This window comes from Scomber scombrus, chromosome 11, assembly GCF_963691925.1.
Source record: "Scomber scombrus chromosome 11, fScoSco1.1, whole genome shotgun sequence".
Taxonomy (NCBI): Eukaryota; Metazoa; Chordata; class Actinopteri; order Scombriformes; family Scombridae; genus Scomber; species Scomber scombrus.
The window spans coordinates 28,152,980-28,166,499 of record NC_084980.1 but is presented as its reverse complement, the minus strand read 5'-3'; the positions used below and the strand labels follow the sequence as shown (position 1 = coordinate 28,166,499).

General features: G+C 41.4%; 2 protein-coding genes across 2 annotated transcripts in view; one reads left to right on the top strand and one right to left on the bottom strand.

The window, feature by feature from the left end:
• The window catches only part of LOC133991153 (uncharacterized), a 45,399-nt gene that overhangs the window by 999 nt on the left and 30,880 nt on the right, over positions 1 to 13,520 (top strand). Inside the window, exon 2 of the mRNA XM_062429623.1 lies at positions 6,864 to 6,888. Coding sequence (XP_062285607.1) covers positions 6,864 to 6,888 — 25 coding nt within the window. The remainder of the gene's footprint in view (positions 1 to 6,863; positions 6,889 to 13,520) is intronic.
• Positions 1,472 to 1,840, bottom strand: LOC133991199 (histone H2B 3-like). The gene has a single exon (XM_062429698.1). It carries the CDS (start codon positions 1,838 to 1,840, stop codon positions 1,472 to 1,474), a length of 369 nt encoding a protein of 122 aa, XP_062285682.1.

Genomic DNA, 13,520 nt, shown 5'->3' with positions numbered 1-13,520 from the left:
CTAGTTGATTGAAATTCATATAGTTTTTATATGTATTATATTAAATGACAGCATTGCTCCTTTTTAACCCTGTATATATTTATACTGTCTTGTGCTTTATTTTATTTTGGTTTTGTTTATGTGGACCTGCAGATGTGTCCATAAATAGTTTCATTCATTTCTACAGTTTGTTCATGATTTTTTTCTGGTTTCTTTGCCTTCGTTTTCCCCCTTGTATACATTTATTAATTAGCTGATCATTGACATGGAAAAAAATGGTTAGACACATTAATGTTGACAATGATTGTTGGAAGTTTACTCATCTTGTTTTGTCCTTTTTTGAAACAGTCTGAACACATGTTTTTTTTATTTCATGTATACCTTCTAAACTCTATTACACTACATGTGAACGGATATATAGCGAACATTTGCTTCTTACATGAAAAAAATATCCCACAATAAATTCAATATTTAAGCAGAAATTATACTCATTGTACTGTTGCACCCAATGTGACTGTTGTAGTGTATTGAGATTCACAGCCAGCTAAACTCTCCCTTGCATCATATCCTCCAAGGAACATGCAGGTGTTGTAGTAGGTTAAGATTTATTACAAGAAAGTGTGAAACTGAAATGTACATATAGAAATACGGAAAAGCATTCAATAATAAACACAATATAGAATAGCTTGTCATATATATAAGTTAGCTTATCATGACTCATTCATTAATACACAATACAGAATAGCTTGACATATGTACAAGTTAGCTTATCGGTCAATTCAACCGTCGATTGAAGCCTGGAAACTACCGTTACGTTCTACACTGCATCAACGGTCATAGTTGCACTGCATCAACAAAGTTACTCAAAAACGTTGCGAATGTCACAATAATTAACAGTATACATTCTTATAATGATCTTTAACATGTTCACTTACTTATATTTCCACTCAAAAGGCTAACAGTAAATAAACAGTTCCAATACACTCATTAAGTCACTTTGTCTCAATGTATTTATTATATATTAATTGCGTTATAGAAGTCTACTATTATGTTCAGTATATGACAAGAGAAGCTCTCAAGTGTTAACATGTAAACTTGTAGCAGCAGCTTCACCTTGTGGTCAAATTAAGTAGTGCAGCCGTATTCAGGTTAATGCCCTCCGGTAGAGAATGAATGTCAACTACTCCTTTGTTTCCATTCTTTAAACATCATTTATTACACAGGAACTGTTACTCGTTACTGTGGTGAGTGGGAAGCAGTTTGAAAACAGTTAAATAAAAATAGTAGGATAATAAATTCTTGGTTGAATTATTGGAAAATTAATCATCCAATAATATTTTCAGCAAACAATGTATAGTCTTGTAACTATGCGTGTACGAATTCATTCTTACATTTATTTATCAGATGAATAAAACAAAAGGAATAAAGCTCTCAGGTGAAGGAGTGGGTGGCCCTGAAAAGGACCTTTGGGTTGTTGGTACAAACAGCACGTTTACTTGGAGCTGGTGTACTTGGTGACGGCCTTGGTGCCCTCAGACACGGCGTGTTTGGCCAGCTCACCGGGCAGCAGCAGGCGGACGGCGGTCTGGATCTCCCTGGAGGTGATGGTGGAGCGCTTGTTGTAGTGAGCAAGGCGGGCAGACTCACCAGCAATACGCTCAAAGATATCTCCAACAAAGGAGTTCATGATGCCCATGGCCTTGGAGGAGATACCGGTATCAGGGTGAACCTGCTTCAGCACCTTGTACACGTAGATAGCATAGCTCTCCTTCCTTGTCTTCCTCTTCTTCTTGCCGGTCTTGGTGGCCTTAGACACGGCCTTCTTGGAGCCTTTCTTGGGTGCTTTGACTGGATCGGGCATGGTTATCTTCGTAGATTTCCACAAACGAGTAACTTGAACAGCTTCAACCAGCCTCTATATATTCATCTAATGCAAATCTCACTGCGCTGTTGCTCGAACAGGATTGGTTTTCTTGTTAGTGAGACTGAGCATGCGCAGCACAATACACCGCCCCAGGCTTTGAGGAACCATCTGAGCGCCTTTTTACTGAAAGAGCGCCAACCTCATCTGAACAGTATCCACTGTTTATAATATAATTTGCTGGCTGATCAATAATCAATAACTATAGAGAAATAAACATATTGTATTCAGATTGAACATTCCACCAGCTGGCACGTTTTACTGATCTATGATAAAACATTTAAATATTTATGGTTAGATTTTATTTCATCAATCTGCACAGTTGTTTGTGATATTCTCTCTGAAATAACAATACTTCATACAAGTTCATTCACAGGCTTTACCCTTTCAGTTACTAGATTCAAATGATCAACTTGATTGATACTTCATGTGTGTCTTGAGAAGAAGAAGAGTGTCACTCTCTCATTTATGACATTAGAAATGCCATCATTTAGGTTTTTTGGAATGATCTCTGTGTCTTTGTGAAGTACAGAATCTATCATGCTTTCTCTTTTAATTGAGGAAATCTTTTGGGTGGTTTGACTGATCACAGGAAGAACAATGATGGCAAATATTATTTGATTAACTTTATTTTAATTATGGCCAGATTCAATATTCATAAATATCAACAGGAAATATGAATAGCTGCAGTGTCTGTATGTCCTTTGGTGTGAAGTCGATACTTATTATGTTTTTTTGTAATTTCCCTCCCTACTCCCTCTGACCCATTTTACACTTGATTATTTGCATAACCCTTAGTTATATGTTGGTACTTACACTATATTTGTTCATAAATATAGTGCATTTAAAATGTTACTATATACTATATTTTTGACCAAACACCTCAATATGTTGATATTGCAACAATACTGCAGGAATGACTTTTGGTGCTTTCACAAAATAAACCCTCAGGGCCAGGTATATGATTAAAAACGAAGACACCTTCGTTCGGACTATTGGGTGAATGATCATATTAAGAACATTACACCCAGTCACCTAACACACCTCACGTAATGGAGAGCGGGGACGACAATAACGCACTGTAAAAAGTCCCAAGCAACACCATAACAGAGAGTGAGATATGAACAACAGCCCACTAAGTCACGGTGGAGCATGTGTAAAAACGCATGAGCCTCCGGAACGTACATTACGCACAGCAAGCTTATGAAGTGCGAGGGTGCAGGGACGATAGTTACACATTGTGACAGTCCCAAAAACTCGCACAAATAAGTGTGGAGAGAGTCAGGCATGTGGCAGCTAAGCTCCCGAATGCCTCTCCATCGAAACAACGTATGAGAAAATGTATAAATATCTCACTGACTGTCGGCCACGCTTAACACTGAATGGGACAGAGAAGTCTAAGACAAGCAGGAGGCTCCTGGCTATTTCCAGCAGCCGAGCTGAGCGAAACCGCCCTGGCGATTTATGTATGCTGCTGCCGTCATGTTGTCTGTTCTCACCACAACATGTTTGTTTTTTAACCGGGGTGCAAAGTGTTTTAACAATTTCAGCACCGTGGCCAGCTCCAGGCAGTTTATGTGGAGGGACGGTGGTTCTGGCCACTTTCCTCCTACCACGTGAGACTGACACGCTCCCCCCCATCCGATGAGAGAGGCTTCTGTGAACACTGAAATGTGTGACGTGGCTCTCCCTAGGGGAACCCCCATCGACAGAACACGAGGGGTTTTCCAGTACTTCAGGTCCGACTGTACTGAAGGAGGGACCGTTATCATGCGTCTCTTGTGACGTAACGGGTCGAGGCGGAGACGGCCAAACCATCTCTGGAGTTTTCTCATGTGGAGAAGACCCAGAGGGACCACCACGTGACTGGCTGACATCATGCCCAGCAGGCGCATCACTGACAAAGCGGTTACCCCTTTGTGCGGCGTGATCCGTGCGAGGAGAGAGCTGAGTGCTTCCAGCCTGGTTGGGGACTGTGCTCTCATTGTCGAGGAGTCCAAATGCACTCCCAGGTAAAGTATCGACTGGGAGGGAAGGGGGGAGCTTTTCTGCCAGTTGATGGCAAAACCCAGACTGAGCAGGTGTTTGACGAACTCTGCTGTGTGAAGCGCTGCGCTCTGTTTGGAGGCCGCTATCACCATCAGATCGTCTAAGTAAAACAGGACTCTGATGCCTCCAGTAAGGGCTAGCGCATTTTGTGGCAGCGTCAGGTAGTCTCGGCACTTCCGGTGGCAACTCCAGTTGCGGGCAGCTGTCATGTGTGACGTCAGTGAAACTAACGGTATTTCGTCAGCTGTCAAGGAAACTAACGGTATTCCTGCCAGTCAGATGCCAGGGAAACTAACGGTATTTCGGCAGCTACCAGGGAATCTTATTTCTTCCGAAATACCGTAAGCTGCCGAGGCAGCTGCCAGTACTGCGTCAGCTGCCGCGGTAGCTGTCAGTGAAACTAACTGTATTTCGGCAGCTGTCAGGGAAACTAACGGTATTTGGGCAGGCAGGTTTGCAGCCTATGTGTTTATAAACGTATGTGTAAAATATGTGTTTTGTCAGCGGTCAATTATATATTAATATATATTAATATATATATATATATATATATATATATATATATATTAATTAATTAATTATATATTAATATATATTAATATATATATATATATATAAATATATATATATATATATATATATATATATAAATATATATATATATATATATATATATATAAATATATATATATATATATATAAATATATATATATATATATATATATATATTAATATATATATATATATATATTAATATATATATATATATTAATATATATATTAATATATATATATATATATATATATATATATATTAATATATATATATATATATATATATATATATATATATATATATATATATATATATATATATATATATATATATATATATATATATATATATATTATACGGCAGCTGCCAGGGCAACTGACGGTATTTCAGCACTTGCCAGTCCGCTTCCAGTGCAACTGACGGTATTTCAGCACTTGCCAGTCCGCTTCCAGACGGTATTTTGGCAGCTGCCAGTCCAACTGCCACTGGTTTTACCATATTAAAGCTATGCCCTTTAGGTTAAGGCCAGCTGTTTGGTAGGATACTGCTCTTTAATGACAAGTGGGTGGCTCTGAAAAGAGCCGTTGTGTCCGGCAGATCCCGGAGATAAACACATTTCCCCCGCAACACGTCAGAACCGCGGCTGTTTGCGGGGCGGTTTGGACCAGCTGCAGGCAGGGCGTCGGCCCCTGACAGGAGGGCGGCGAGACCCTCGATGCCGCGGCGGAGGAGGTGGAGGTGGTGAGGGCTGAGTGGGCCGAGGGGCAGCGGCAGCACTGGCTGCCGGGCGCCTCGGTCTGCCTCGCGCATCCCGCCGGTCACGCCAGGAGACCTGGGGTAGACGCTGGGGACGTGGCGTAGCCCTGCTCCAGGACGTGTGTTTCTTCACCTTGTCACCCTCTTCGCAGGCGGTCTGCAGGTGAGTGGTGGCGCTCTGCAGGAGCGGTCCAAAAAGCCCAACAGAGCTGATGGGACCATCCAGTAGCTCATGTCTGATCTGAACAGGCAGCTCGGACATGTGAAGCCACATGTTCCGTTGTAGCATTATCAGCCACGCCATTATCCGGGCCTGAGCTACTGTAGTAGCCGTGGACAGAGCCAGGATAGCCGCCATCGCCTTGCCGATATCTGACGCCACATCCGGTGGGAAAGAGCCAGGCTGCGTGACCAAGGTGGACACGGCAGAGGACAGGAGGGCGATGTTATTAGCCGCGGCAGCGGTCTGAGCGGCGCACTGGTGGGCCCGGTCGGTGAGGCGAGCGGTCACCTGGTCCCTAGGGGATGGCGGTGTAGGCTTCCGCCTGCCGAAAAAGGTAGCCTTTGGCAGCAGGATGGTCGCCAGATTCTCTTCAAGCGGCGGGACGGAGGGGAAGCTGCCCTCGGTTATCCCCTGGACTCTGGTGAAGGGGTCATAACGACTCACAGGCGCCTTCAGTTTTCCGGGCTCGGCGTAGGCCATGTCCACGAATGAACGGAGCTCCGACACCTGTGGCCACAACGGGGGTTGCCTGCGAGACGGCTCCAGGTCGTAGATATCGCCTCCCAGGATGCCGCGGACAGGTGCAGGGGGTTCTTCAGGCATGGGGACGTTCTTCAGATCTGCCGCCATCCTGATAATGCTCGGCAGGTCTTGCAGGAGAGCTTTCGCTGGAAAATGGCCGGCAGGCTGCAGTGAAGAGGGAGATTGCCGCCCGAGCGGGGCTCCCTGTTCGTCGTCGTTATAAACGTCGATTTCGCTCTCCAGGTCCCCCAATAGGGAGAGGGGAGAGCCGGGAGGAGAAACGCGGATGGAGGGAGCTGAGCCAGCAGTCTCATGCCCTACCATGGGTTCCCTGCGCCCATCAGGTTGGTCGAGAATTACCATGGCTTTCTCAACGGAGAAGGTGGCACGGTCACCCCAGCTGCCGTCTCCCTCGCCATCAAGCACTTGAAACAGATAGCCGTCGGCTCTCCGTCTCAGCTCTGCCGCGGGCAAACGAGCGCAGAAGGCGCAGGTGGCCCGTGGCGTGAGAGCCAGCCCGGCGTGCTCAGCGCCGAGGCAGGCTTCGCAGCGAGGATGGAGGTCGAAGCCCATGATGTACCCCCGGCTGCAGCTGGGGCACAGGCGGACCACACCGTCGGGGCGCAGAGTCTTGCTAGTAGATGGTTCCGACTGCATTCTTCAAGCGCTAACACAAGGGGAGCAGATCTATGGTCACGCAGGTATAATATACCTTGGTTGCGGACCATAGAGGGGCAACTGTGCGGAAGCACAGTGGCGCGAAAGAACTATTCACGACTGCGCATGCGCGCGGGTATAAACCCAATAGCGACAATAGCGCCTCTTAGAGGGCGAAGCCTATACGATATAGAACAAGTTCATCTGCTCTGAACATGAACTCTGTACTTTATGGTGAAAACCTCCTCAAATAAAACTCTCATATTAGTTTCCTATTTTCTCCAGACGTTTTTGAATGAGATCCTGAAATGAAGACAGAAGAAAATACTTAGTAATACTTTTATTAATGATGTGAAGCTTCAGTTTGTTCATACATCAAGTCAGTAAAGTCTGTTAAATGACTCTTGTTCAATGATTTCATTTTCAGATTCACTTCAATCAATCAATTGGTTTAACTCAGACTGTCAAATATGTCCATGGATTTAATAAACTATCTTCTTATTTATTTATTTATAGTTTTACAAAACATTTCTTTACACATTTACAAAGTGATGAGAACAGAATATCTATGATAAAGGAAGTTCTGCAGTTTTCTCTGTATAAGATGCTGAAGTGGAGAAGGATCACAGTATAACAAATACATCAATACAAACATAAAAAAATTTTCGAACAAAGAGTTAATTTGAAATGTCAGTGAAAATTAAAAACATCATCATGCGCATTGATAGCCTCCATGGATAAAAAGCAGAGAAAAAACTGATTTAAAGACACTTATAATATTAATGGAACAATAAATGAAAAAAAAAAAGTTGATACAAACAGTTTGATTGACAGCTGACCTCTGTGCAGTTCAGAAACAATAACACGCTTTCTTTTATGATGTTTGACTGAACAGTATATAAAACAATCTGCTTTCAAAAATGAAAAAAGGCTGCCCTCTCAAAAACATTTAGCATTAACATATTGTTTCTGTACAAGGATTGTACATTAGATATGATTTGATCAACAGCATAACATACTTTATTTAACTATAAGGTTTTTTAACTGGGATGAAAAGGAGAATTTTTTAACAACTATAAAAGATGTCTAAAAAATAATGGACTTCAAAATGAGTGCAACAGACGTTAGACAAAACTACATAGCTAATTAAATTAATTTAATTTAAAAGAAAACACTCAGGTTATGCTGAAGCAGCACATGGCTGCAACTTCATTATTTATTTTAGATCTTTGTTGCTGCAAAAGTAAGGAAACACTCTGGGATTTATATTTAACAGCTCCAAGCAACACAGTTAACTCATATTTTTGAATAGTTGGACACCATTTGCTGTGTTTCAGAATCTCTTTTGGCTGTAATACCTTATTGGATGTTGAATTTTTAATTGCTCTAAAATGTAGATCTCACTGAATAAAGATTCAACTTTGTAGGAGTAGGAGTTAATTTACATTTTCCAAACAAGAAGGAGGACAATATTTATCACGATCATTTGCCACTGTTTGATTTTGTAGTTTTTTGATACTTCTTCTGGTCAGCACATCTTGTTTTTGTCAGGAATTGGACATTTATTTATTTTGTTCGCATCTCACCTATTTCACCTTTCCCAAACTTTTGCTTTCAATCTTGAATCAATTGTGTCTTCTTGACTTTCTCCTTGTTTTTCATTTGAAGCCATTGACGTCACATCCTGCAGTTCTTCAACACTTCTGTCTCCTTCCTTCTGATTCCTTCACTCACTCTGGAAACGTAAAGCCTGATGAACAGTCTGCATGAAACTAAATAGATACCATTTGACAAAAGGGAACTTTCTACATAAAGGTCATAGGAGCACGTGCTTGGGAACCCCCTGCTAGTGCCAGCAACACAGAATCTGATACATGTCAAAAATGATGATAATTATAAAATAGGTGCTGGCTTACTGAGTACCAAACTTGAGACCTATTAATAACAGATGAATAATCAGAAGACACTGATTTCAATAATGTATCTGCACTCTCCACAGATTGTCCGGTAAGAACAGGAATGATGTTGAAGGGTTAATGAATCCAGTTAACACACTCTCGTTGAGATGCCCCTCATTTATTGATGCATAAACTCTTCTTGGTATTGTCTGTGTGTGGTTACTACAATAAAGGAATAAACAGAAATGTGCATATTAATCATATGCAATATTGATAATAACAGAAATTACACAATGCAATAATAAGGTTATATAATGATAAACAGTAAAAGAGGAATAAATTATAAGATTTGAGTCTTTATAAACTTAAAGGACTTTAAGAGACTGTCAACAAAAGCAACCTCTTAGCTCAGAAAGGCCCATGTCTATTTCACTGGCATAGTGTACACAGAGGGCGAGACAAATAAATGTGCGACGGTCCCTTAATTGACGCATCAGCACGCTCACTACACTGCCGTGACTGGCTAATAAACACCTGAAGTCACAGCAATACACCATTAATCAACATTACTACATACATCAATTGGAATATTAAATCGGCAACAATTAACTAATACACAAGACACAGTACAGTACTGTCAACTAAATTGCCGAATAACACCCAGAATATAATTAAGAACAGTAACAGAATAATAACTTATTACTCACACTCTCATGGACGCACAAGACGGAGCAAATCAACCAAAATACAAGCAAAAGTCCAGAAAACACAGCTGCAGGTTAAATAAAGTTCAAGCTGCTGTTATGAACAAATAAAATCCAAAACTCCCTCCTCATCGGCTCACGCGAGATACTTCTTCCAGTGCCACAGAGGTCTCTTGATTAGTTCAGCGCATCCTGCCATTAACTGTTCACGTGCGCTCCATGCACGATCACGTGAACACTATGCCAGAAATTGGCGATGCAGTGTTAAACTTCTGAACAATAATTGATTCTACAGAATTCAGCAGTGTCTCCATAATCTAAAAGCCGGAGTCCAGCGTAGAGAGGCTGAGTGAATGTGGTCTGGACTCTGTGGAGGAGAGTCATGGTTCCAGAGACGCTGTAGAAGGACAGAATACCTGCTCTGTGATCCAGGTACACTCCTAGTCTGGAGGAACGAGGACCTGAGACGGGAGCTGAGACATTGTTGAACCAAAATGTATAACTTTTTTTGTTACATCTTAAAGCCCAAGATTTGTCATTGCCACCAAATCTACATGTATTTGAGTCTCCTTTTCTGCTGATATTCTTGTATGCAACTGCTACATATAATCCTCTCCCACTCCACTCCACCTCCCAGTAACAACGTCCAGTCAGACTCTCTTTACTCAGGACCTGCCACCATCCAGTGAATCTGTCTGGGTCACCAGAATAAAACTGTTCTTCACTTGTGAATGTTACTTTTATGTTCCCCTCAAAAAATAACAAATATGTGTAGGCTGTGTTTGAATCCAGAGTGATTTCACGCAAATATTTTAATAATCCAGCTCTGGTCTTGGGCTCTGGTTGTGAATTTGACAGTAAAACGTCCACTTCAGTCACTGTCAGTGAGATGTTTGTCCATTTCTCCTTCAGGATGTCCTGTAGTTTATCTCTGAGCTCTGACACAGCTGCTGTTACATCCTCAAAGTATCTCAGAGGACGGATATTGATGCTGGATGAGTCTGTAGGTTCACTAAGTTGTGACACTGAGGGGTAGTTGTGTAGGAACTGGGTGTGATCATCTGTGTGTGAGAGTTTCTTCAGTTCAGCATCTTTCCTCTTCAGCTCAGTGATCTCCTGCTGCAGCTTCTCCTGAAGCTCTTTGACTCGACTCACTTCAGTTTCCTGCTGGGATCTGATCTGCTGCTTCACATCAGAGCTTCTTTTCTGGAGGAGACGGATCAGCTCAGTGAAGATCTTCTCACTGTCCTCCACTGCTTTATCAGCAGAGAGACTGACGGCCTCAACCTCCTGTTGAAGCAGCTTCACATCTTTCTCTCTGTCCTGGATTCTCTGCTGGATGTTTAGTCGACTCACCTCGAGCTCTCTCTGCCTCTCAGTCCTTTCTGCTGCAGCTGAGACTGTGTTGTGGTCTTTATGTTCCTCCACTGAGCAGAGATAACAGATACTCTGCTGATCAGTACGACAGAACATCTTCATCACCTCGTCATGATAAGAGCAGATGTTCTCCTGGAGCTTCTTGGAGGGCTCAACCAACTTGTGTTTTTTTAATGGAGCAACATCATAGTGAGGCTGGAGGTGTTTCTCACAGTAAGAAGCCAGACATGTCAGACAGGATTTGAGGGCTTTCAGCTTCCTCCCAGTACAGAAATCACAGGCCACATCTTCAGGTCCAGCATAGCAGAGATCAACAGCATTATAATCTTGTCCAGTCTTCTTCAGCTCCTCTATTAAATCTGCTAACATGGTGTTTTTCATCAGGACAGGCCTCGGTGTGAAGGTCTGTCTGCACTGAGGGCAGCTGTAGATTTCATTGTCATCCTCTCCATCCCAGAAGTTTTTAATACAGCTCATGCAGTAACTGTGTCCACAGGGAATAGTTACCGGATGCTTCAGTAGATCCAAACAGATTGAACAGCAGAATCTTGCTCTGTCCAGCTGAGCTCCTTGCTGCGCCATTTCAGCTCTCAGTAACAATGACTGTCTGAGTTTCACTTCCTGAGAAGTGAAACTAGTTTGAGATCTGATCTAAACCGCCTGTGTTGCTTCAATAAATGTAGACTGACAGCTCACCACATGTTGGTTACACCAATCTTCAAACTGTAGATCTGAAGGGGAGGGAACAAGGAAATATGTGGACAGTGGAGCTTGATGTGTTTGTCTCAACAGGTTTATCAGGCTTTGCCACATTACAGGACAAGAAGCAGTCCTGTGAATGAGAAAATGTTTTCCTTATTCATAACACAGTCTTTGTTAAAACCTGCCAGGTGGGCTGTGTTAAGAGGTAAACTTGCCAGAGAAGGATAAATATGATAAGTCACTGCAATTTTCCAACGTTTTGAAAAGATATAAAAGCAAGGAAAATGTGTGAATTGTAGATTTGTGTGTATCAGGAGCACCTCTGAAGTGTTACATTTAAAATTTAAATTCAAAACAGTGACACTTTATGGTCAAAAAATATAGTGCAGCTGTATTCAGCTCAATGACTCAAGTTGGAGAACAAAAGTCAGTTGCTCCTTTGTGTTTCCAGTATTTAAATGTACTTTATTACATTTCTAGCAGGGACTGGTCCTCGTTACTGTGGGAATTGTAGAGTCAATGCTCAAATAACCAAAAGTGTGCGACAGTATTATTCTGCAGTGCATAGAAATACAATTAAAAGTGAAATTAAAAATTCAACCAATATTATCAATACAGCAAGAATTGATTTATTTATCTCCATCCTTATAATCATTCATAATAAGCATAGGATGTTTTTCAAAAGTTAAGATGGCTACGCTGCCAATTATCTTATTAGCTGACAAGGAACTCATTAAAAATAGGAACTCAGGGAACTCAGGCTTTCATAATTCTCAAAAATCTGCAATGAGGAAAACTGTAAATTTCATCTGTAATTATTTACTCAAACTATGAGAATATAATACAAAAACAAAGGAATAAAGCTCTCAGTTGGAGGTGTGGGTGGTCCTGAAAAGGGACCTTTATGTTGTGTTACAAACAGCACGTTTACTCAAGTGAACACTGAAACATGCTTTTCCTGCTGTAATCATTCCTCCTGTTCATACTGAGCATTAGAAGATCCCTTCATAATGCACTTACAATGTAAGTGATGGGGGGTAACATCCACAGTCCTCCTTCTGTGCAAAAAATTATTTAAAGGTTTATCTGAAGCTAATATGAAGCAAGTCATCCGAAAGTCCCTGAAGTGTCCACACCAACCAAAAATGTAATCATGATTCAAGTTTACTGGCCTTATACTACATGTATAATATTAATTAACTAATTAATTAACTTTTCACACAAATACAGAGAAACAGAAGACAGAACCACAGCCAGGTCTGCTCAGGTAACATATGTATTAATACAATATAAATGTTTATGATTTCTGTCAATGTTCAAACTTTCATCCATCTCTACTCTTCTTTCAAAGTCTGACATGAACAGTAAAGGGTCTGCTGTCCAGGTTAGAGGTGTCTTCACTTGTCTGCACTGTACTGTGGCACAGACTGTTTCTGTAAATACAATCACATATGTAAATTATTTGTATACACCTCAGTTGAAGCTCAATGTAAATTCTGAATCCTGAAATGTATGAAATTCTTTGAACAAACTGGCACACAGTGATATTACATATATTGTTTGAAACTGCCAAAGACAAAGTAAAGTTTGTACATGTCTACATGTAGTGAACATCACAACAGCTCAACAATTGAAAACTGATGCGCGACACAAGAGGGGGCGACTTCATTCTGCTAACCAGGGACATAGTGGAGGTTAATGCTCCTCAACTCAGTTTGTCTGTAGGAGTGTTTTCAGGGTGATAAGTTGTTGGTATGAAACTGACTCAATTCATTAGGAATGTAACGTGTAAGTTAATGTGCAGATAACTTGCATTTTGCAAATTACTGCCAGAATAGTGTGTTTTATGTACTTTGTTTTTTTGCTTGATATAGTATGTCTATTGGTGGGACAGGGTCCGTGAGGGTCCCGGGCCTTGCAGATAAAGCAGCTGCAGCCTGGAAGGATAAAAATCACCTAGCTGACTATGAGATGCAGTCAGTCTGTTATATTTAAATAACTGAGTTAAACTAGCTTGAGCTCTGGTCTGAATAGCATGTGTTGCTTCAATAAATGTAGGCTGACAGCTCACAAAATGTTGGTTGCACCCATCTTCAAAGTGTACATCTGAAGGTGAGGGAACAAAGACATATGTGGACAGAGTGGAGCTTGTTGTGTTTGAATAAACAGAGAAGT

What these genes read in the sequence shown, in the direction of transcription:
- LOC133991199 (XM_062429698.1), bottom strand. Translation starts at nt 1,840, where the DNA reads ATGCCCGATCCAGTCAAAGCACCCAAGAAAGGCTCCAAGAAGGCCGTG.